Consider the following 23,389-nt stretch of genomic DNA (forward strand, 5'->3'; position numbering starts at 1 on the left):
GAAATAAGAGAACAAAAAATGACCAAGAAAAAGGTCAACTTAATGGTAGGGACAAGTTCAGAAATATCGATAGTAATGTTGAATGTTAACTTGTGGGATTTAAACGGAGAGATCAGATCATAGTTAACACTATGATTTCAACAAAAAAGGATTACAATAAGACTGAACTGGTGAAATAGAATTCTATGAGTTTTGTCTAAAACATTACTGATTTTCTTCTTTGATTTGTCTTCCAGATTTAAGGATTTTGGTTTTGAGTTGTTGACAGGTTCAGCAATTTGCAAAAAAAAAAATTAATTGAAGAACATTTCTCCCTTCCCAATACCTTTGCAATTGGAAAATATTTGTGAGCACTCTTATTTTGTCGTAGAATGGTTATTTGCCTAAGTTCAATAATATAAATAGTATCTGTTACCTTGCATCAGAAATTCAATTCTTATGGGGCTTTCTGCAAATAACAAACCAAATTAAGATGAACCTAATTTAGTTTTTAGAAATAAGTTAGTTTAGCCTTTCGGTCCTTGCAGCTAGAGAACAAGGTCGTGAGAAAGGAAGGGCTTATGGCGGTTGGGCCATTTCTCCCGTTTTTGGACTCCGCGCTCTCGCAGGGCTTCCAGCAGTGCCATGCTGGGACAGAGCATCTGGAGGTTCACGACCTCCGTGGTCCACAGGAGCCACTGTGAGGAGGGCCTGGGGAAGAATCTGCCATTTTCAGTGGAAAACAAGTGGCGGTTACTCGTTATGATGACTTTGTGCTTTGGATCTGGATTTGCTGCATTTTTCTTTATAGTAAGACACCAACTACGTAAGAAATAAGGATGTTTTAATTCATCCATTTAATAGATATGAAGAACATTTTAAGAGGCGCAGTCACAATCTCTGGAAAATGGATCAAACTCTTAAACTCATAGCATACTGAATATGTTTATAAATAAACTTATGACCTGAATGCATAATGCCTCTTTTCTGAAATAAGGATATGATTAATTGAAAATGTCCTTACTTTACTTTTTGGGTAATATTACCAAATTAGTTTCTTCATGAGGAATTATATATGGTTTATCTTGTTTTTATGATCATAAAGTCGAAGAATTTATTTTCGAAAAAAAAAATAAAGAGAAATAAGTTAGTTTATACCTCTCTTTAGTAAAAGGGGGAATGGGGAGAGAAAAAAAAATGTTTCAGTAGAAAATTACAGTGCACTTGTCACTAGATTTTTAGCTTTGTCCATATTTTTAACTTAAGATCTTTTGTGAATCAATAAAATGTGGTGAAAGAAAGTTTAGTATGGAAGGGAGGGTGAGAGGAAAGAGGAAGGAAAAAAACAAGTAAAAGTATGCTTAATTGACAAAAAATGAGAAGCTATTTGCTGATGATAATGTATATAGTCATATCTTTGTCTTGACTAACGTGCATGGTATTTGTGCTGGAAAAAGAAATGTTGTACACTGTAAATACATGATTAAATGCAAATAAATACAAAAAAAACCCCAAAATTATAATCTACCACAATTAAAAAAAAAAAAACCAAATCAGCTATTAGGGACCAGCAGATGGTGTAATGGTTACATTGCTGGATTCCAACATAGTCAACTGCAGTTTCAGTCCTGGACCAGCAACTTAAAACTCACCTTGGGCATATGTGCGTGCGTGCCCAAAATCCCAAGAGAGGATTGGAAGAGAAGGGATTATGGTGTGGCCATCCCCCTGGGGGGTGATTTCTCCCTTTCCGTGTCTCTGTCTCTCTGGGAAGCTCATGTGCCCTATAGCAAAAATCTCTCTCAAAAATAAACAAACAAATAGCTTTTAATCCCCTGCAACAGCTTTACACTTTGCCATAATTACCTCTAAATTCCATGTTAGGCACAATAACCTTTTCACAGATACTTGTCAAAGTGTTCTGGTCCTCGAACAGATTCTTATAATGAGGTCTCTCACAAACGGAAGCCAGAAACTGAATTGCATTACTTACTAACTGGAATAAAACAGAAACATAGAATATTTTAAAAAACAAAAGTACACATTTTATTTCTTGGAAGAGACAGGGACGAAATGTCTTTCAATTCTTTGTCTCTGCTATCATCTTACCAGATCATATTTAACCTCTTGACCTGTGGTAACCAGCAAATTCCAGATGGCTGTGACAAAACGAGGCAGGTATCGCTGAAATTCTTCATCGTACTTTTGTGCATAGAGTGCAGCATTATCACAAATCTGGGATTTTAAAAGCTCCAATAAGCCTGCTTCTTCTTCATCCTCAAGTAAGAGAAAAGAGGAAACTCAGACACACAATCTCAATGCTACAACAAGGGAAATAGCTGTAATTTCTTAATTATTCTCCTTAAAATTTAAATCTAAAATCAACTGTAAATGATACCTATGCCACTACCAATCTATTCAGCAAGTCTTTCAAAAATACGAAAGATGAATTATTTCTCATTTACTAATCACTAAAAACAGTTCTCAAAATTTTCAAGTTGGGACCAGCAGTTAGCATAATGGCTATGTCGCTGGACTCCCATGTAGTCGATCGCAGTTCACGTCCCGGACCCAGTGGCTTAAAACTCACGCCAGGCGAGTGTGCGTGCGTGCCCAAGATCCCAAGAGGAGAATGGAGGAGAAGGGATTGCGGTGTGGTCATCCCCCCGGGGGGTGATTTCTCGCTTCCTATCTCTCTGTCTGTCTGGCGAGTGCACGCGCCCTATATCAAAAACCTCTAAAAAAAAATTTTCAAGTTAAGTAAGGCCTTTTCTTCTGGTTACTGAATTACAAAATATATTCCAATATTAAGTAAAAATAGAACACTGCTAAAGAAATCTGAATAAAGGGACCAGCAGTTAGTATAATGGCTGTTGCTGGACTCCCATGTGGTCGACTGTGGTTCGAGTTTTGGACCCGGTGGCTTAAAACTCACACCAGGCACGTGTTCATGAGTGCCCAAGATCCCAAGAGGAGAGTGGAGGAGAAGGGATTGCGGTGTGACTATCCCTCCTTGGGGGGGGTGTTTCTCGACCCCTGTCTCTTTCTGGCGTGCAACCTAGAGCAAAAACCTCTTAAAAAAAAACAACAACAACAACAACAAAAAAAAAAACCCCAAAGAAATCTGAATAAAGATATCACATTTTCCTTTGTGGTTAACAGTATCATCTTGCTACCTTACAAAAAGTTTATCATTTCAAATACATTAGGATTTATAATTGCCTTACACCTAAATATGATAAATGTTATAGGATTCTCACAAATAGTATTTTGTTTACAGGGATCAGTAGATGGCATATAGTTACATCATTGAACTCCCACATGGCTAACCATGGCTCGAGTCCCAGACATGGTGGCTTGAAAATCACACTGGGTCTGTGTGCATGCGTGCCCCAAGATCCCAGGGGGAGAATGGATGGAAAGAACTGCAGTGTGGAAATCTACCCATGGGGGGTGGGGGAGTATTTCCTCACTTTCCATCTCACTGTCTATGTCTCTGTCTCTACAGTGAGCACATGTGCCCTTAGTCAAATACTTCTAAAATTTTTTTTTTGTTTATAAAATATTGAACAAGAATCTATATCAGGGGTCAGCAAACTATGGTCTACAGGCCCAGTCCAGCCTGATGTCTGTTTTTGTAAGTAAAATTTTATTAAAACACAGCTATATATTCTTTTTCCATTTATACAATTCATATCAATTACACAATTTATCTACTATGGTTTTTTTTTTTTTTTTGAGAGGTTTTTGTTATAGGGTGCATACCCTCGCCAGAAATACAGATAGATAGATCTGAAATCCCGTCTCCTCTGGGATCTTGGGCACACATGTACATGGCATGAGTTTAAGCCACTGGGTCCAGAACTTGAACAGCAGTTGACTACATGGGAGTCCAGACATAGCCATTATGGCACCAACTGCTGGTCCCTCTACTATGGTTTTTTTTAAAAAAATATTTATTTCCACTTGTTATTATTATTTATTAATTTGATTAGACAGAAACAGAGAGAGAGAGAGAAAGGGAAAGCGAGAAAGCAAGCCACACAGGTCCGGGACTCGAACCTCAGTCAGCCATGTGGGAATCCAGCATCTTTAACCACTACACCACCTGCCAGCCCCTCTACTATAGTTTTTAACTACAGCCACTGAGTAGTTGTATATAACAGAAGCCACACAGTTCAAAAAGCTGAAATATTTATTATCTGGTTCATTATGGACCTGCCAACCCTAATGTAAACCATGACAGTAATTTATATAATAACCTCTGTTACAATAGCAAACCAGAAATACCTTCTGAGCTGCACTATGAATCAACAAACTCAAACTCAGAAGATAAAAGAACTCCCACAGAGCTAGGTCCCCACAGCATAAATAGAAGGGCTGTGGCACAGTGAGATGACATGGGGGAACACATGGAAAATGAGCTAACAGCTCCCTCTAAGGATACTATGTGGAAAATTTCCTTTAGACTTAAGCATAAAATAAAGCTTTCTTTTCTGAAGATATGGTTGGTCCCTAGCCCACTAAAAAAAATTTTAAGGGAGCCACATCCTCTTCTGTTCCTTTTTTACTTAGTCAAATTCTTGCGACACAATCTGTTGTCCATCCATAGTACTAATTCCCTTTCTGTGCACTCTCAAGACTTATTTTGGATGATCGATCTAATCTTTATTTTTATCTGGTGTGCAAATATATTTTTTTAATTTTTTATTATCATCATAATCTTCTTTATATTACATTGGGTTACATATAACTTTACAGTGTATTACATTGCTTTTTCAAAAGGGAATGCCATGCATGTCAGTCAGTACAAAGACATTAATCTCCCCGCTTCAACATTCGATATCTTTTCTATGTTTTCCCCAATCATTATTATTATTATAATTATTTTTTAAAACAGTCAATCGCTATTTCTCATTTTGCTTGTAAAAATACTTTGCCCATCATGAAATACTTCTCAGACCAATCCAGTTGAGAATATTATACATGTAAAAATATGGAACGCTTCACGAATTTGCATGTCATCCTTGCGCAGGGGCCATGCTAATCTTCTCTGTATCGTTCCAATTTTATTATATGTGCTGCCGAAGCGAGCACAGTGTGGAAATATTTTTAACACATTATTTTTTTTCCCATAGGAAAGAAGATTATAAATACATTAGTAGATAAGCAAATGAGTAAGTAGCATGGAGTAAGTGCTTTATGTTCAAAAGTACAAATTACAAAACTCAGATGAAAAACCTTTATGCATTACAAGCTGTGCATGGATTTTTAAAAAACAGAACTGTCAAGGGACCAGCAGATGGCGTGGTGGTTAAGGTGCTGGACACTCCCACATGGCTGACCACAGTTCGAGTCCCGGACCTGGCAGCTTGCTTTCTCACTCTTTCTCTCTCTCTGTCTCTCTCTGGTCAAATTAAAATAAATGAATGAATTTAAAAAAAAAAAAGAAAAAGAAAAAGAAAAAAACAAAACAAAACGAAACAAAAACCAGAACCGTCAAGACCAGCAGTTGGCATAATGGCTATGTTAGAATCCCAGACACGGTGACTTAAACTCATTCTGGGTACACGTGTGTGCATGCCCAAGATCACGAAAGGAGAATGGAGAAGGGACTGTGGCGTAGCCAATCCCCACAGGGGGTGATTTCTTGCTTTCTGTCTTTCCGTCTCTTTCTGGCACATGCGCCCTATACCAAAAAACCTCTATAGTGCGCATGTGCCCTATACCAAAAAAATCTCTCCAAAAAAGAAAAGCAGAACTGTCATCACAGAGGGTTTTCTTAGTATCTTCAATGACAATTTTATTTCATAAAATATTTACAATGTAAATACTTTAAAGCCTTAGTTTCAATAATGTAATGAAATAACCTTATTTATATAATGTGATTTTTGCCAGGCCCGGCAAGAGTATAACTGTATATTACACAATCGAATATAAAACATCTAACAGAATCAGGCATTACTTGCATTCTGAAATTTTATCTTCTAATAATGCAAGAGTAAATAGGTTTTCAGAGCCTATACAAATAATGAAAGAAAATGGCTACCTACACAACATTTTGAACACTTACATCTGTTTGTAGAAGTTTATTATCCAACGTCAAAAGCGTATGAAAATTGTTCATCCAAGTTTCCATATTATCTTCAAAAAATTCAGGGAGATCCTAAAGAACAAACGCTGACGTAAGACTCTAATTAAAATAAGTAAGCCTGTCACTTTATTAAGTTTCCCCACTATGCTAAGCATATGCACATATCTGTAGGCTCAAGACCAAACATCTTGCTGTCTGAGCCTTATCTATTCTTACAAAAATTCTCAGAAAGTGGGACCGTGGTTCACGTCCTGGACTCGGTGGCTTAAACTCATGCCGGGCGTGTGTGCATGTGTGCCCAAAATCCTGAGAGGGGAATGGAGAAGGGATTGTGGCATGGCCATTCCCTTGGGGGGTGATTTCTTGCTTTCTGTCTTTCTGGTGAGCGCACATGCCCTATAGCAAAAATCTCTCCCCCCCCCCAAAAAAAATAACAACCTCAAAGTTTTGGCAGCTGAATAAGCCATTCTGACTCCTGCCTCTGTTCAGATGCTTTCACCACAAATAATGCCACACCACTAGTTCCTGTCCCAATCTAAATCAACTCGTTCCTTAGGGTTCAGCTAAGACTATATGTAAGTTTTCCTCACAAAGCTCAGTACATACTAGGTCACCTGTTCTTCCTGTGCTTCCCCATTTTCTATAAATGATCATCAGTTCAGACTCAAACTTAGTGTCTTACACAGTTACTGGTTTTCTGTGGCACAGGACTTCCTTTGTAAGAAGGAACAAGCATCCTGAGGGCAGATTATGCCTCCTTCCTCTGGTTTCCTTTGTTATGCCTGACGAAATATCAAAAGCCTCATTTTACCTGACTTTTCAGAAGTAGAATTCAAAAGGCCTAAGCCAAAACAGCAACATTCACTTAAGTAAGAATTCTTCAAAATGCTACCCAGTTGAACACTGAGGTGGGATCTGAAATTTGAGGCTATCTCCTATTCTACCTAAGAGTACCCAATTTCCTTTTGGGAAATGCTCTCCCTATCACTGTTAGTGTAGTCATGTCGTGAAGGTAAGTCCAGCTACTAGCTATGAACAATGAGAAGGTTAGATCCTCCTCTTGGCATATCAGTTTAGCAACCTATACCATTTAACTCCTGCCTCTCCAATCTAGTCCTGGAATTCTGAATCTTAATGTGTCAGTAACAAAGAGTTATCACACATTTCTTGCCATACTGGTGTGGTTGCATTTTCTCTAAAATGCCATCAGTTCTTCCTTCTTTCAAAGTCTTTTGTTTCCCCATATGCTTCCAATAAAGCCCTTTTGTATAAGCTAGCCAGAGACCCCAACCAAAATATGGTTCCCTCAACTGAGTTACTACCCATGTAAATAAATAAGGAAGGCCTGAAGAAATCTGGTTTCTCAGTGTCTTCAATAAAATAGTGTACAAGGTGACTTTCTAAAGCCACAGGTTAAGATGTGGGATTCCCCTAATTGGCTGGATATAAGAGAACACTACTTCCCCCCCCATGAAACAGTCATCAGTACTTTTTGAAACTACTGGAAAATAGAACGATGAGGATAAAGTGGGTAAAGAACAGAGGGAGTTATAAAAAACTTTCTCTTTAACAGTATTGGTGCTAGTAAAGAAGCCTTTTTCAATTGAAAAATAGTATATTTAGGAATAAAAATAGTATATTTAGGAATAAAAAGCAAGAATAAAAAAAAACTTACTTGAAAGTTTAAACTGTAGAAGAGTTTTGAGATGAGGATCAGGGAAGAAAAAAGAATCCTCAGGGCAGAGGCATCATTCGCATGGGTACTGCAGAGTTCAATAGTGGCCTTGGAAAGGAATCAAGAAACAGGGTTTTAGTGTACTACAAACCTAGGATGATCATCTTGTACTATGCTGAGACTGTTCATATTTCTCTCCCCAAATTTGGCTTCCAATAGTAGTACATAGCTATTAAAGAGATTCTGAGAAATGGGGCCAGATGGCAGCACATCATTAACACATCAGAACCCACAGGGAAAGGTGTTGGGTTTGTGTCCTGAGGTCTCCCTATATACAATGAACATGCATGTCTGTGATCAGGCTAACTTTATAATAAGCCCCCATCTCCAAAGTGTATTATGGTAGTGACACAGGGTATGTGAATTAAGTGAGAAAATATGAAAGTCTTAGCCGGATTACAGTGAAATAAACACTGGCGTCCTGTTCATTAAATTATAAGTGGCACTAGCTTATTAGTTTTCTAGAGTTTGGTATTTCATTATAAAACCTTAACATTCACATTTCTAGGCCAGTCTGTGGAGCTGTGGTTAGGGCAGCTGGATCCTTATCAACAATAGTGCAGTTCAAACCTGGACCCGGCAGTTTGAGAAACATGTCAAACACGTGTATACGCGTGCTCAAAATTCCAAAGGGAGATATGGAGGAGAAGGGATCACAGTGTATGGGAGGTGTTTTCTCACTCCCCCCCTCCACCTTTGGAGAGCACACGTGACCTCTAGCAAATTAAAAAAAGAAAAAGATTTGGGGCCTGCAGGTGGCATGGTGGTTAAGGCTCTTAGACTTCCACATGGCTGACCACAGTGTGAGTCCCAGACCTGGCGGCTTACTTTTTCATTTACTTTTCTCTCTCATTTACTTTCTCTCTCTCTCTCTCGTAAATGTGTGTGCCCTGTAGAAAATTTTAAATAATAATAAATAAAATTAAATAATTCTTTTTAAAAAAAACTTTTTAAAAATTGTGAATCCAATAAAGTGAAAAAAGTTACCTCATTTTTTTCCCCAAAAAAATCTTTTTAAAGCAAATTGGGGAATTTACCAGAATAGGATAGGAAAAACAAAGCTCCTGTGAATTGAGAGATCCCAGAAAATGGGTTGCCATTTTATCCAAATTTATCTCTTAAAATTAAAATACTCTGGGACCAACAGTTAGTGTAATGGCTATGTTGCTAGACTCCCATGTAGTCAACCGCAGTTCGAGTACTGGACCCGGTTGCTTAAATTCACGCTGGGCGCGTGTGCGTGTGTGCCCAAGATCCGAAGAGGAGAATGGAGGAGAAGGGACTGCGGCGTGGCCGTGCCCCCTGGGGGATGATTTCTCGCTTTCTGTCTCTATGTCTCTCTCTATCTTTCTGGCGAGTGCACGTGCCCTATAGTGGAAAAAAAAAATGAAAATGCTCCATCAGTAAGATATCTTAACTGTGAAAAACCCCTCGCACACCCTACCCTACATTTTATTGTTATCACATAACCTTGGTTGATAGAAAGATTCGAGACCCAGATTCCTTAGCTTGAACAACACACATGTGCCCAAAATCTCATGAGGGAAAGAAACAGCATGGCCACCCCCTGGCGATTGCTTATTTCACTCTTTCTTTCTCTCCAGTCAGTATGCATTCCCTATAGCAAAAACAAAGAAACAAGCAGCTTTTCTGGAGTCAGTGAAGGCTGGCTTTTTTCATTAGCTTTATGATACCCAACTCTTTCCTTATCTAGAAAAAAGAATAATACATCTCTTTCAATCTTATAGATTCCCCCCAAAACCAAGAACATGGAGCAGATCAAAGAAAAAATAAAATGTTGGTAACTACTGAACTTATGTAATAACAGATGGGGGTTCATATACCATCTCTACTTCTGCATAGGTTTCAAAAATTTTAAAAGAAAAAAAAATTTTAAAAGAAACGCTACAACTTATACAATTCAGATTTCAAAACATCTCTTAAAACTTATATAAATACAAGAACAATTTATAAATTACATAATTTGGGGGGCTGGATAGTAGCTCAGTGGCAGAATGTGGTGCTCTCTGAGGCTAGCTCACATAAGTTGGTTTTGGATCTGTATCTAGAAAGCTCCCTGAGTGCCCTGGACACACACATGCCCACAACCCACAGTCGAGTGAGGCTGGGTTGTGCTTCACATTGTCAGGAACCTGTTAAGGATGCTGCCTCTGTCTTGCTTGTGAAATAAATAAATAAACTTCAAAAAAACCCTGAGTAACTGGGACCAGCAGGTGGCATGGTGGTTAAGGTGCTGGACAATCCCACATGGCTAACCACAGTTCAAGTCCCGGACCTGGCGGCTTGCTTTCTCACTCTTTCTCTCTTTCTCTCTCGTCAAATTAAAATGAATGAATGAATAAATAAAATTAATTAAATAATTTTTAAAAATTGACTAAAAGACATCATCAAGATATTATTATATACCTTAAATAGATTGGTCAATGGCAAAGCAAAGGCATCTAGAACAAGTTTAATTTCGGTCCATAACTCATTTGACTTAAATTCATGACGATATCTAGAAAACGAAGATAAAATAGGTAAATTTAGTATGTTTTATTAACTTGATGTTCAAGAAGAGATGCAGATTAGACATCTGTGATTAGATATATACAACTTTGGCCAGCTGTGATGGCACACCAGTAACACAAGACTCCACAATGCTTCTGGGATGGTCTTGGGTTCGTGTCCTGGGGTCTCCCTGTACACTCCAGGCTACTGTGCACATGCCATCATGCCGGCTGGCTTAGGCTGAAGTGGATCACGGTGCCAAGATGCTGATGGAAGTGCCTCTATCTCCTTCCCACTCTTGCTCATAAAAGAAACAAACTTGGGGAAAAAAAAGGACATACAAATGGATGCATTTCTGAAATTCAAAGGAAATTCTTGGTTTCCGTTTTTTCTCTCTCTCTATTTAGTTTTTGCTACAGGGTACGTGTGTTCTTCAGAGAGAGAGAGAGAGGGCAAGAAAACAAGAGGGAAAGTAAGAAATCACCCTTCCCCCAGGGTACCTGGCCATGCCACAACCCCTTTTCCTCCATTTTTCTCTCAGAATTTTCAGCATGCATATACATGCATCTGGTGTTTTATTCAAGACACTGGGTCCATGACTTGAACTGCATTGCTGGCTACTTGGGACCCAGCTGCCTGAACCACCATGCTACTGGCTGGCCCTCTTGGTTTTCTTTTTAAAAGAATCAAGCAGTTAATCAAGATTAGTATTTCACGGGTAACAGGGCAAGATGAAATAAACATTCTAGGACAAGTTGGTGGCGTGGTGGTTAAGGCAGTCAGAGCCTACATAGCTGAATGCACAGTTTGAATCCCGGATCTCATGGTTTGGAAGCCATACTGGGTACACGTGTGTGCATGTCCAAAACTCCAAAAGGAGGGAGAAATGGTGAAGGAATTTCGATGTGGTCATCTCTTATTGGGAGGGGGGAGGTGTGCTTTCTTATCCACTAATCCTGCCTCTCCATTCCTCTTTGGAATGTGTGAGCTTCCAGCAAATTCTTCTTCTTCTTTTTTTTTTTTAAATTCTACTCGGGAAGAAACAAACACAGTAATGAACCAAGATGTTTATGCTCTTATTCTAGGATGATCATATAAAAAGGACAACAGATGTTTTGTGTGTGACAACAGTCACAAAAACATAACTATTTACTCGAGCAAATATAATTGAAGAAGTATTTTAGAATATGAGTTTGAACATCAATACCTTTTAAATAATGAATGTGCTGTTCGAAGGACTCCATTAATAACATGAAAATCTCCACTCTGAAAGCGATTCACCATTTCTGTCAACAAGTCAGGCCATTTCTGAGGAAAATCTTCTCTGCCAATAATACTAATAGCATCACTTAGCTGGGAGAGGAAAAAATTAATTAGACAAGAGTCTCACAAAGGCGCCTACCTAAAAGGCAGGGCTACATTACCTGCTTCTGAATTTGCTCTGGGCTGCTAAGCATCAAGTGCACTATATTGGCTTTAATGGCTACTCGATCAGCTTCACAAATTTTATTTGGTTCATCTTCAACCTAAAGACAAAACGAGCTAGTAAGATAAAATCCATATTGACGTCCATGTGGGTCTGCAGATAAAAAGAGCTTTTTTTTTTTTTTAAATTTCCTAGTTTTCTAAGAAAAATATAGAGGAAGGATGTGATTCCCCCCCTCCCCCTTGGGAGAGGTTTTGCGATATGGCACGTGTGTGAGCCAGAAAGACGGAGAGTCAGAAAGTGAGAAATCACTCCCCGGGGGGGGAGTGTGGCCACGCCGCAATCCCTTCTCCTCCACTTTCCTCTCAGGATCCTGGACACATATACACACACAGTGTAAGTTTAAGCCACTGGGTCCGGGATTCAAACCGAGCTCGACTACATGGGAGTCCAGTGACATAGCCATTATGCCAACTGCTGGTTCTAGGAGGGTGGGATTTTTCTTTAGTTTCTTTCTGCCTGAATGAATCATCAATTCCTTTAATAATTTGAGGATATCATGAACCCTTTTGGGACCAGCAGCTGGCGTAATGGCTGTCATTGGACCCCCATGTAGTCGACCAAGGTTCAAGTCACGGACCTGGTGGCTTAAACTCATGCCAGGCATGTGTGAGTATATGCCCAAGATCCTGAGAGCACAATGGAGGAGAAGGCCTTCCCCCTGCGAGTGATTTCTAGCTTTCTCTCTCTGTTTTTCTCTGTCTTTCTGGCAAGTACATGCACAAAAATCTCAATAAATAAATAAATAGATAAATAAAGATAAATAGTTAAATAGATAAACACACACACAAACAAATAAATAAAATGAATCCTTTCCTCAGAAAAATGTATATCCTAGCCTATGTGTAAATACTTCTCATATGGGCCAGCAAGTGGTGTGGTGGTTAAGGGCGCTGGACTCCCACATGACCAACTACAGTTCAAATCCTGGACTTGGCAGTTTGCTTTCTCACTTCCAATCTCTCTCACTCTGTCCCTCTCTGGTCAAATTAAAATAAATAATTAAATAAAGTTAAATAAAATAATTCTAAAAAAATTTTAAAAAATACTTTATATACAAATTAATGGGGGAACCAGCAGGTGACGTGGTGGTTAAAGCACTGGACACTCCCACATGGCAAAATAGGGTTTGAGTCCTGGACAAGGTGGCTTGCTTTCTCACTCTCTCTCTCTGGTCAAATTAAAATAAATAAATGAATGAATAAATAAATTTAAAAAAATGAATGGGGATCAGCAGTTGGCGTAGCAGCTATGTCGCTGGACTCCCATGTAGTTAATTGTGGTTTGAGTCCCAGACCTGGTAGCTTAAAACTCACACTGTGTGTGTGAGCATGTGTACCTAAGATCCCGAGAGGAGAATAGAGAAGGGACTGCAGTGTGGCCATCCCCCCCGGGGGGTGACTTCTCACTATCTCTCTGTCTTTCTGGCGAGCTCAAGCGCACTATAGCAAAAACCCCTCTAAATAAATAAATAAATAAATAAATAAAATGAACTTGCTTCTCTGACTCCAATTCCAGTTAAGAATCTTAGTTCTACATACATAAACTCATAGAAAGTGTGGTTAAGATCTTTATAGACATATGCTTCTTATATTTAATCCATATTCATCTTCAAAAGCTTCAATTAATTCTCATCTGAAATTGGAAGGCCTTTTGTAAGAGAACTTCCTGACCATTTCTAGTTAAAATGCACTCAGGATCCTATCACCCAAAGGTGAATTCTCATTTGTTTTACAAATCAACATAGAGGGGAAAATGCTACCACGCCTACAAGCAGAGGGATGGACTTTGGACTTCTTTGAAAGACTTATCAAGTCATTTCTGGAACCAGCAAATGGCGTAAGGGTTACATCACTAGACTCCCACACGGCCAACTATGGTTCAAGTCCTGGACCTGACAGCTTGAAACTCAAGCGGATGCCTGTGCCCAAAACCCTGAGTGGAGAATGGAGGAAAAGAGACTGTGGCGTGGCCATGCACCCTTGGGGGTGATTTCTTGCTTTAAGTCTCTCTGGTGAGTGCACGTGCCATATAGCAAAAATCTCTCTTAAAAAAAAAAAAGAGAAAGAAAGAGAAGAAAGATTTACCAAGCCATTTCTTCACCACTTTGGTTCACTTATTGTAAACTTTTGGCTAATTTACATAAAATTATAAGCAATATTTACTATTTTTTAAACTCTTTTAAGAAATGAAGAAAAGGGACCAGCAGTTAGTGTAATGGCTATGTCGCTGAACTCCCATGTAACTGACTGCGGTTCGAGTCCCGGACCCCATGGCTTAAACTCATACTGGGTGCGTGTGCATGCATGCCCAAGATCCCAAGAGGAGAATGGAGGAGAAGGGATTGTGGCGTGGTCATCCCCCCTGGGGGGGGGTGGTGGTGGTGGTCATTTCTCGCTTTCTGGCTCTCTGGGTCTCGGGGGAGCGCACACACCCTATAACAAAAACCTCTCCAAAAAAAAAAAAAAAGAAAAAGAAAAAAGAAATGAAGAAAAAAGTTAAGATTATAAATAAATAAATACCTGAGCAGGTTTTAGGTTGACTTTTTAGAAAAACTATTTCTGCCCACCGTAATATTTTAAATACTGTAATTACAGTTATGCTATAAAACAATTCTCATATTTTTATCATGAACCAGGGTTTCTTTTACTTTTTAATTATTTATTTTTAATTTTTAAATTTATTATTATTTATTTACTTATTGTGTTTTTAATTTGGCCAGAGAGACAAAAGGACAAAGAAAGGGAAAGTGAAAAAAAAACAAGTCACCAGGTCCAGGACTTGAACCATGGTCAGCCACACGGGAGTCTAGTGCCTCCACCACCATGCCACCTGCCAGCCCCAAAAACCAGGGTTTCTCAATCTCAGCATTATTGACATTTTGGATCAGATAAAACTCTGTTGTGGAGAGCTATCTTGTGCATTATGAGATGGATAACTGTTTTTTTTTTTTTAAAGAGAGATTTTTGCTATAGGGCATGTACAATAGAGAAAGAGACAAAGAGATAGAAAGCAAGAAGTCACCCCCCCCCCAAGGGGGATGGCCATGCCCCAATCCATCCCTTCTCCTCCATTCTCCTTTTGGGATTTTGGGCATGTACACACATGTGCCCGACATGAATCCTAGGCTGCCAGGTCTGGGACTTAAACTGTGGTCAACTATGTGGGAGTACAGCAACCTAACCATTACACCATCTGCTGGTCCTGATAACAGTATTCTTGGCCTCTACCCACTAGATGTTAGTAGCAATCAACCAGTTAAGACGTCTCCAAATATTGTAAATGTCCCCTGGCAGACAAAATTACCCTCAACCAAGAACCACCATCCTAAACTAAAAAAGACAAAATGCCTATTTCTTAATTTATAATTTTATACCAGTTGTTACACATGTACCACAATGGGATTCATTCCATAATTAGAATGTATTTCCACATCCAATAAGATACATGGTAAAACGGGCTGGCTGGTGGCAAGGTGGTTAAAGTGGCTGGACTCCCACATGGCTGATCATGGTTTGAGTCCCAGACCTGGCAGCTTGCTATCTTGCTTTCCTTCTCTGTCTCTCTCTGGTCAACTTACATGAAATAAAACAAATAAATAATTACAATGAATAAAATAAAATAGTTATTTTTTAAAAAGATATATAGTAAAACCTGTTATCAAAATTTTAAATCTAGGGAACCAGCAGTTAGCATAGTGGCTATGTCGCTGGACTCCCACGTAGTCGACCGCGGTTCGCGTCCCGGACCCAGTGGCTTAAAACTCATGCCCAAGATCCCGAGAGGAGAATGGAGGAGAAGGGACTGCGGCATGACCATCCCCCCTGGGGGGCGATTTCTCGCTTTCTATCTCTATGTCTCTCTCTGTCTGGCGAGCGCACGCGCCCTATAGCGAAAACCTCTCCAAAAAAAAAAAAATTAAATCTAAACTATTTTGCATTCTACAAATATTTCTGTATGTTTTCAGCTTTAATATTATTTCAGTTAGTCACTTAGATTATAATTAGTCATTCAATTAGTCATTTTAGCCTGTCTTCCCTCAGTGTCTCTTCACTAGGCAGTAAGCTAGACAATTGAATTTCAACCACAAAAGAGACTAAAACCAAGTCATGCACTCTCTAGTAACCTGAGTAATAAGTTGAAGGAATTTATATATGAATTAAAGTGAAGTAATAAGGAGTTTTGGAAAAAGGTCTTATTTAATTTTATCTTTAATCATGTCTGAATCTTTTAAGAGCACTGTTTGTAGAAATCTTATAAACATACAGGATATTAAGTTATGTATTTGCAAAATACTTACAATTCTCCAGTTCCTTTTAATATAGTTCTTGAATGTCACTGAAGCACACACTTTGATGACATTATCCTGGGACTTCTCCAGCAATGTTAAAAGCAATAGTGGGTAATTCTGATTTCCTTCCACAGATTCCAGGAACTTCTCAGCTGTAAAATAATTTTCACTTCAGAAGATTTGTTATTATAATCAAAATCTTTGCACCTTACACATACCTGAACTCATATATCTTTACCTGAAGGATCAAATAAAAATGAAAAGATTATGATATTTTTCTTGAGAAACTCTATTCTGGGTCTACAGACCCTTACCTTGCCCCAAATCCTGACATGATGGAGAAATGAAGGAAAAAGGATTATGGTGTAACCAGACCCTTTCAGGGGTGCCCTCTCTCTCCCTGATGAGTGCACACACCCACTGACAACTATTTTTTTTTATTTATAGTGTATTTATTTATTCTATGAATGAGAGACAGACAGGCATTCCCAACAGGGTCTTAACAGTACAGTTCCCCCTGTCTTAACTTACCCAGTCCAGATCATGGGCACACATGTGCATGGCATACTGAAGATGGTCTCTGGATATGAACCAGTAACCTTCCCATTTGGGTCAGTCTCAGAGTTTTGAAGTTTACTGCTGCATCACTGTCTGCCCCCCCCCACCCCCATCAGTTTATGAGTTTGAGTCTATTCCTTTCTGTGTTCATTTTCTTCAAATTATGAATATTCATACTGACATAATTCTGAATACTTGAAGAGCCTCAAAACATCTTTTAGTTGATCCACACCACTGTTACACCTCAACACCAAGGGAAGCGAAGTGGTATCTGTAAACTGGGACCCACTTTATAACTTCATCTCCAGATCATTTAATAAAGATTCTGAGTCAGTTTACTACCAATCTGAAAAATCTACTTATAAATCTCATAAAAACATTAACTTATTTCTATATTCCATTTTAAATTCATAAAGCAATAGCAGCCTTACCCTACAAGCACACATTAAAAGTAATGTTTAGGCCTAGCTGTGGTGGCATAAACAGTAGGATCTGCTGCTCTGCGGGGCCAGGGTCACAGGGGAGGTCAGGGTCACAAGGGAGGTCCAGATATGGTTCCCAGACTAACCTGAAAGGGCCAGGAGTGGTACTACAAGCCAGTAGTTTTAGCTAACTGGAAAGCTAGGGCAGAGGACTGCAACAAGACCCTATCACAACATCTTTCTCTTTTTCTCTCCTTGTTTGCTCTCATATTCTCCCATCAAAAAAAAAAAAAAGGGGGGGGGAGGAGAGGGGAACCAGCAGTTAGCATAATAGCTATGTCGCTGAACTCCCATGTAGTCGACTGCGATTCAAGTCCTGGACCCGGTGGTTTAAACTCATACCAGGTGCGTGTATGTGTATTCCCAAGATCCTGAGAGGAGAATGGATAAGGGGATTGCAGTGTGGCCATCCCCACTGGGGGGGTGGGGGGGATGATTTCTTGCTTTCTGTCTCTGTCTCTCTCTTTCTGACAGCACATGTGCTCTAAAGCAAAAACCTCTCCGAAAAGAAAAAGAGAAGAGAAAAAAAAAAAAGAAAGAAAGAAAGAAAAAAAGGGGGGGGGAGGGTAACAGAAGTGTATACAAAGGCTTTCTGGGAAACTCTGAGAAGATTAGAGTCATTAACTTCTCTCTACCCAGAAACATAATACTTCTTCAAGCACTAAAGAGAAAATCAATCTTCCCTCTGAAAACCACAAAGTCTTTTCTAGAGCAGAAAGGATACACTAACATCTTTATGATTATATCTGTTATATACAGCATATTAGATACACACTTAATTGTGTCTTCATGGGACCCTTCTAAAAATCCTACATCGGAGCATTCGTGTTAGGAAATTCTGAAGAAGGAAGTTAAGAGCATTCTGGTTAAGATGGCTTATATCAAGAACCATTAACTGATTGCTCAAAAGATGCACCTGGTCCCCAAAAGAAGCTTGTCTGCTCTGCATTATACTTCAAGATTTTTTGAAGTTAGTTGCCATCATTTAAAAATGAGGACACTGGGACCAGCAGATGGAGTAATGGTTATGTTGCTGGACTCCCACCTGGTCAACACAGTTTGAGTCCCAGACACTGCAACTAAAAATTCAAGCCGGGCAAGTATGTTTGCATGGCCAAAATCCTGAGAGAAGACTGGAGAAGAGACTGTGGCATGGCCATCCCCCCTGAAAGGGTGATTTCTCACTTTCTGTCTCTTTCTGTATTTCCAGAAAACACACACACCCTACAGCAAATATCTCTCTTAAAAAAAGAAAAAAGTAGACACTTGGGGACAGCAGGTGGTGAAAGTCATGGACTACCATATGGCTGACTGTGGCTCAAGCTCCAGACTCGATGGCTTGCTTTCTCACTAGCCACCCCACCTCCAATCTGGTGAACAAGAATGTTCTGGAGCAACTTAAAAAATGATAATAAAAGCAAGTAATTTTTAAAATGAGGACATTTGATATATTTCTAGCTGCTAGAAATATGACTAGCAAAAACTGGTCTGAAACTCCAAAGTTTTTAATAGCTGGGCCTACATAATATTTGCCTCTTAACCAGGGCATGTATTCACATATTATCAGTCCCCATGGGGCCTGCTTCCCTCATTTCCCTTCATATTTGACTCCTGTAAGCATTTGAGTTCACAATTCTAAGCTTATACTAAGCTTCTATACAATTTAGTCAAATTCAGGAGAGAAAAAAACTCTAGGCCTTAAAATACATTAATTAAATAAAATCCAACAGGAAGATTAAGAGACAGTATCTGATTACTTGACTTCATTTACTTACTTAATCACTTCTTAAGCAACTAACTCTAATCTGTGCCTTAATTATTATATCTCTAAAGTAGGCAGGTCTTAAACAGAGATTTTCAGAAAGGTCAGGGGACAAAGTATCTCTAACTACATTGTACATTTTTATCCCAGAAGATGCCAAATATAAGCTATTTTACTCAAAAACAAATCAAGTAGGGCTGGCGGGTGGCATGATGGTTAAGGGCACTGGACTCCCACATGGTTGACCATGGTTCGAGTCCCAGACCTGGCAGCTTGCTTTCTCACTTTCCCTCTCTCCCTCTGTGGTCAAAGTAAAATGAAAAACTAAAAAAAGTTTAATACAATAATTATTTAAAAACAAACCAATCACATCACATTACAGTAGCAGTAAAGCAGCCAACCATACGCATAAAGTATGCCTGAGAATCCAAGTGTAAATTTTTTCTTTTAATTTACAAATAAGTACATAGTACAACGGTTTCTATTATCTGTCCTTAACAAACTTATCAAACAGAAAACAATGTTTATTCTCTTTACCTGGACGTCTGATGGCAGGATCAGGATCAAGGGTTTTCTTTAAATATTCTGTTAGTGTTTGCAAATTTGCATCACTGAGCTCCATTGCTACTGAACCTAAAATAAAAAAAGGAGTTTGTGTATTGGTCACCTTGGACACAGTTCTTTACATAAAAGAATCCTTGGGACTGCTGTTGACGCAATGGCTATGTCTCACTGGATTCCCTGTAGTCGACTGCGGTTCAAGTCCCGGACATGGTGGCTTAAACTCATGCCAGGCGCATGTGTGTGCCTGCCCAAGATCCTGAGAGGAGAATGGAGAAGGGATTGCAGCATGGCCATCCCCCGAGGGGTTATTTCTCACTTTCTGTGTCTGTCTTTCTGGCGAGCGCACGCACCCTATAGCAAAAACCTCTCCAAAAAAAGAGGGAAAGAAATAAGAATCCATTTACGTACAACACGCAGTCATGACAAGCCCGCACTACAAACTACACACCAAGAATTTGCATCTAGGGAGATAATTTACTACAGCTGTGACTAATTTTTGAAATAGTTATGTATTTAGTTTTATTACTTATTCTAATTATTATTTTTTAATTTGACTAGAGAGAGACAGACAGTGAGAAAGCAAGTCACCAAGACTCAAACTATGACAGGCCATGTAGGAGTTCAGCACCTTTACCACCATGCCACCTGCTAGCCCTGTGATTAATGATTCTAAGTTTCTTTATTTGAAACTAAAATGAAACTACATCACAGAATTTGCTTATGACTGAACAAAAAAACTCTCCAACATCTAAGTTTTACAAATTTTAAACAATCTGTTTAAATATAGCTGGTGACATAAACTAAGGAAGCCACACATAACCAGGAGATGGCGTAATAGTTACATCGCCAGACTCCCATGTAGTCAACTGCAGTTCAAATCCTGGACCCAGCAACTTAAAACTCATGCCAGGTGGGACCAGCAGTTAGCGTAATGGCTATGTTGCTGGACTCCCACGTAGTCGACTGCGGTTCGTGTCCCGGACTCGGTGGCTTAAAACTCACACCAGGCACGTGTGCGTGCGTGCCCAAGATCCCGAGAGGAGAATGAAAGAGAGGGGATTGCAGCATGGCCATCCCCCCTGGGGGGTGATTTCTCGCTTTCTCTCTCTCTGTCTGTCTGGCGAGAGCACATGCCATATAGCAAAAACCTCTCAAAAAACCAAACAAACAAAAAACACTCATGGCGGGCACATGTGCGTGCATGCCCAAAATCCCCATGGGGGATGACCATGCCACAATCTTGCTTTCTATCCCTGTCTCTGTTTCTCTGGCGAGCATACATGCCCTATAGCAAAAATCTCTCTTAACCAAAAATCACACAGTTCAAGAAATGTACTGTCCAACATACATGAAAATTTCTTTTTTGTTCCTCTTTTTTTTTGGGGAGAGGAGGGGGGGAGAGGTTTTGCTATAGGGCGTGTGCGCTCACCAGACAGACATAGAGAGACAGAAAGCGAGAAGGGGGTGATTTCTCCTCCCGGGATCTTGGGCACACACGCATGCACACGCACTTGGCGTGAGCTTAAGCCACCAGGTCTGGGACTTGAACAGCGGTCGACTACGTGGGAGTCCAGCGACATAGCCATTACGCTAACTGCTGGTCCCCATACATTAAAATTTCTAAAAGAATAGATTTCAAGTGTTGTCACAAAGGAAACAGTGAGCACAGTAACAAGAGGAGACGAGTGGACTAGGAGACTAAGATCGGATCAGATAATGAAAGTTCCAAAATAATTGGATGGCATTTCATGATTAAATATACAACAGGAAACCACTGACAGTTTTAAGTGTGTAAAAATTTAATGAAAGTAAAGTGCAGGAACTCTGGGCTAGTAATGATTTTCAGAAGACAGTTGAAAAGAACAGTAAAACTCTTAGGATTCCCCCTTTCTTCATTTGTTATCTCATTTTTTTGATGGCAGAGAATGTTAGGTGCTCATCAAAGAGCATCCTCCTACTGGTCATGGTTATGACACAATCCTGTCTCCATTTCTCCATTCTGTCTGGATTTGGGACACATACAAGTGCCTACCATGCTTCTCAAACTGCTGGGGCCAAGACTTGAACTGTGTGGTCGACCAGGTGGGATCCAGTTCCCTTAACCATTAGGCTACAGGATGGCTCAAGATACTCTTAATGGATAGAGATCATATGTATGAACCAGGCACAATACTAGATGGTTTATAGATTTCATATCATTTATCTCACCCAACCATTTTACACACAAGGCAAGGGACTCAAGTTAACTTACTTGCCCACATTCATACAAGGTTCCTAAATAAAGATCAAATTCAAATCTGTCTGATTCCATAGGTCTACCCTCTTTCTACTGGTCAAGGCTGCCTTTCAGATAGAAATAATGACAGAGAACTGAACTAGGGAGGAAGCACTCAGAACACACTAGAAAAGATGATGGGAACAAAGGGATTTTGACCACCAAAGACCCTCTGCCCGGACTTCACCCTCCTGCTCCTCAGTCTAGCCAGGAATCAAGATAAGTCTATCAGCACCCATCTATATTTGAGTTCTGTGCACCGCACAGTTTTCACTTTTTGACAAAATTTTTTTCTCCTCTTTTTCTTACCGTCTTTGTCTTTTTTTTTCTTTTTCTTCTTCAGATTTCTCTTTTCTTTTTACCTTTTGCACTTTACTGCTCAGCCTCCACACACTGATTTTCGAGACAGGTGTAGCTGCTCGGCTGCTAAATATCTGAATACTTTTAGGGTCAGATTAATCCTCAATTTTCAGTGAATCAGTTGTACAAAGAGATAAAAACTGTACTGTTTACAAATTGCCGGTCACCTCCTTCTGCATTCCTCTGATTGCTCAGACTTAACTCAAAAAATAGGAAAAAATGTATAATCCATCAGATGTCCAGAAACTACAGCAGAGGCACAAGAAATATGAGAAACAAAGAAAATATCTCTCCTTTAATAGAAAGAAATAACTCCTCTTCCTCCACAAAGAATGCAAGGGAACTCATGGAAATGTCAGGTAAAGAATTTAAAATATTCATAGTGACAAAGCTAACAGAGATGCAACAGAATAGAAACAATGAACTCCAGAAGATGCAGGAGAAAGAGACACCAAGTTTCCAACTTCCTCACCGAGGTGAAGTTCTTAGATGATCTGAAAGAGGAGAAACACATCATAAAAAAGCATCAAGTGGGGGACCAGCTGTTGGCGCAATGGCTATGTCACTGGACTCCCACTTAGTCAACTGTAGTTCGAGTCCCAGACACGGTGGCTTAAACTCATGCTAGGCGCATGTGCCCACCACCCCTTGGGGGTGGATTTCTCGCTTTCTGTCTCTCTTTCGGGCGAGCACATGTACCCTGTAGCACAAAAATTTCTCCAAAAATAAATAAATAAATAAAAAAGAATCAAATGGAATTGTTGGAGATGAAGGCTGTAATACAGGAAATCAAAACATCCGCTGAGAATATCAAAAGCAGATTAGATCATGCAGAAGATCGAATCTCCGATGTAGAAGATAGAACCTATGAGCTAGAGAAATTCACCAAATAGACTGAGAAAATAACCGCTCCCAAAAATGAGAATAATATACGAGTAATACTAGATACCATTAAACACCCAAACATCTGAATCATTGGTACCTCAGAAGGTGAAGAAACTAAGGGCACTGATAATCTATTCCATGAAATTCTGGAAGAAAACTTTCCAAACCTAGAGAGGAACTTAAAGTTCCAGACCCAAGAAATACAAAGGTCCCCACATAGAATCAACCCAAGAAGATCTTCCACAAGGCACATCATAGCCAGATTGACCAAAACCACAGACAGACAAGACACCAAAATTGGCAAGAGAGAAACATCAAGTTACTTTAAAAGGATATCTCATGAGGCTAATGTCATTGGAAACAATGCAAGCAAGGAAACAATGGCAAAATATATTCAAAGTGTTAAG

At 39.5% G+C, this 23,389-nt stretch overlaps 1 protein-coding gene, 1 non-coding gene and 1 pseudogene across 3 annotated transcripts in view; 1 reads left to right on the forward strand and 2 right to left on the reverse strand.

Moving 5' to 3' along the window:
- CSE1L (chromosome segregation 1 like) overlaps positions 1 to 23,389 on the reverse strand; it is a 58,198-nt gene that overhangs the window by 27,339 nt on the left and 7,470 nt on the right. For both annotated transcript variants that reach the window (XM_014591236.2, XM_006141285.3), the window contains exons 2-10: positions 19,436 to 19,531; positions 16,106 to 16,248; positions 11,744 to 11,845; positions 11,527 to 11,672; positions 10,236 to 10,326; positions 7,749 to 7,856; positions 6,053 to 6,145; positions 2,089 to 2,256; positions 1,846 to 1,975 (exon numbers count right to left, since the gene is read on the reverse strand). In XM_014591236.2, coding sequence (XP_014446722.1) covers positions 1,846 to 1,975; positions 2,089 to 2,256; positions 6,053 to 6,145; positions 7,749 to 7,856; positions 10,236 to 10,326; positions 11,527 to 11,672; positions 11,744 to 11,845; positions 16,106 to 16,248; positions 19,436 to 19,520 — 1,066 coding nt within the window. In that variant the 5' untranslated portion in view covers positions 19,521 to 19,531. The remainder of the gene's footprint in view (positions 1 to 1,845; positions 1,976 to 2,088; positions 2,257 to 6,052; positions 6,146 to 7,748; positions 7,857 to 10,235; positions 10,327 to 11,526; positions 11,673 to 11,743; positions 11,846 to 16,105; positions 16,249 to 19,435; positions 19,532 to 23,389) is intronic.
- LOC106735851 (cytochrome c oxidase subunit 7C, mitochondrial pseudogene) lies at positions 317 to 1,120 on the forward strand (annotated as a pseudogene).
- LOC114009425 (U6 spliceosomal RNA) lies at positions 4,970 to 5,076 on the reverse strand. The gene has a single exon (XR_003550837.1). It is a non-coding gene; the product is annotated as a U6 spliceosomal RNA (small nuclear RNA).

The sequence above is a fragment of the Tupaia chinensis genome, unplaced genomic scaffold (genome assembly GCF_000334495.1).
Source record: "Tupaia chinensis unplaced genomic scaffold, TupChi_1.0 Scaffold000049_1, whole genome shotgun sequence".
NCBI lineage: Eukaryota > Metazoa > Chordata > Mammalia > Scandentia > Tupaiidae > Tupaia > Tupaia belangeri.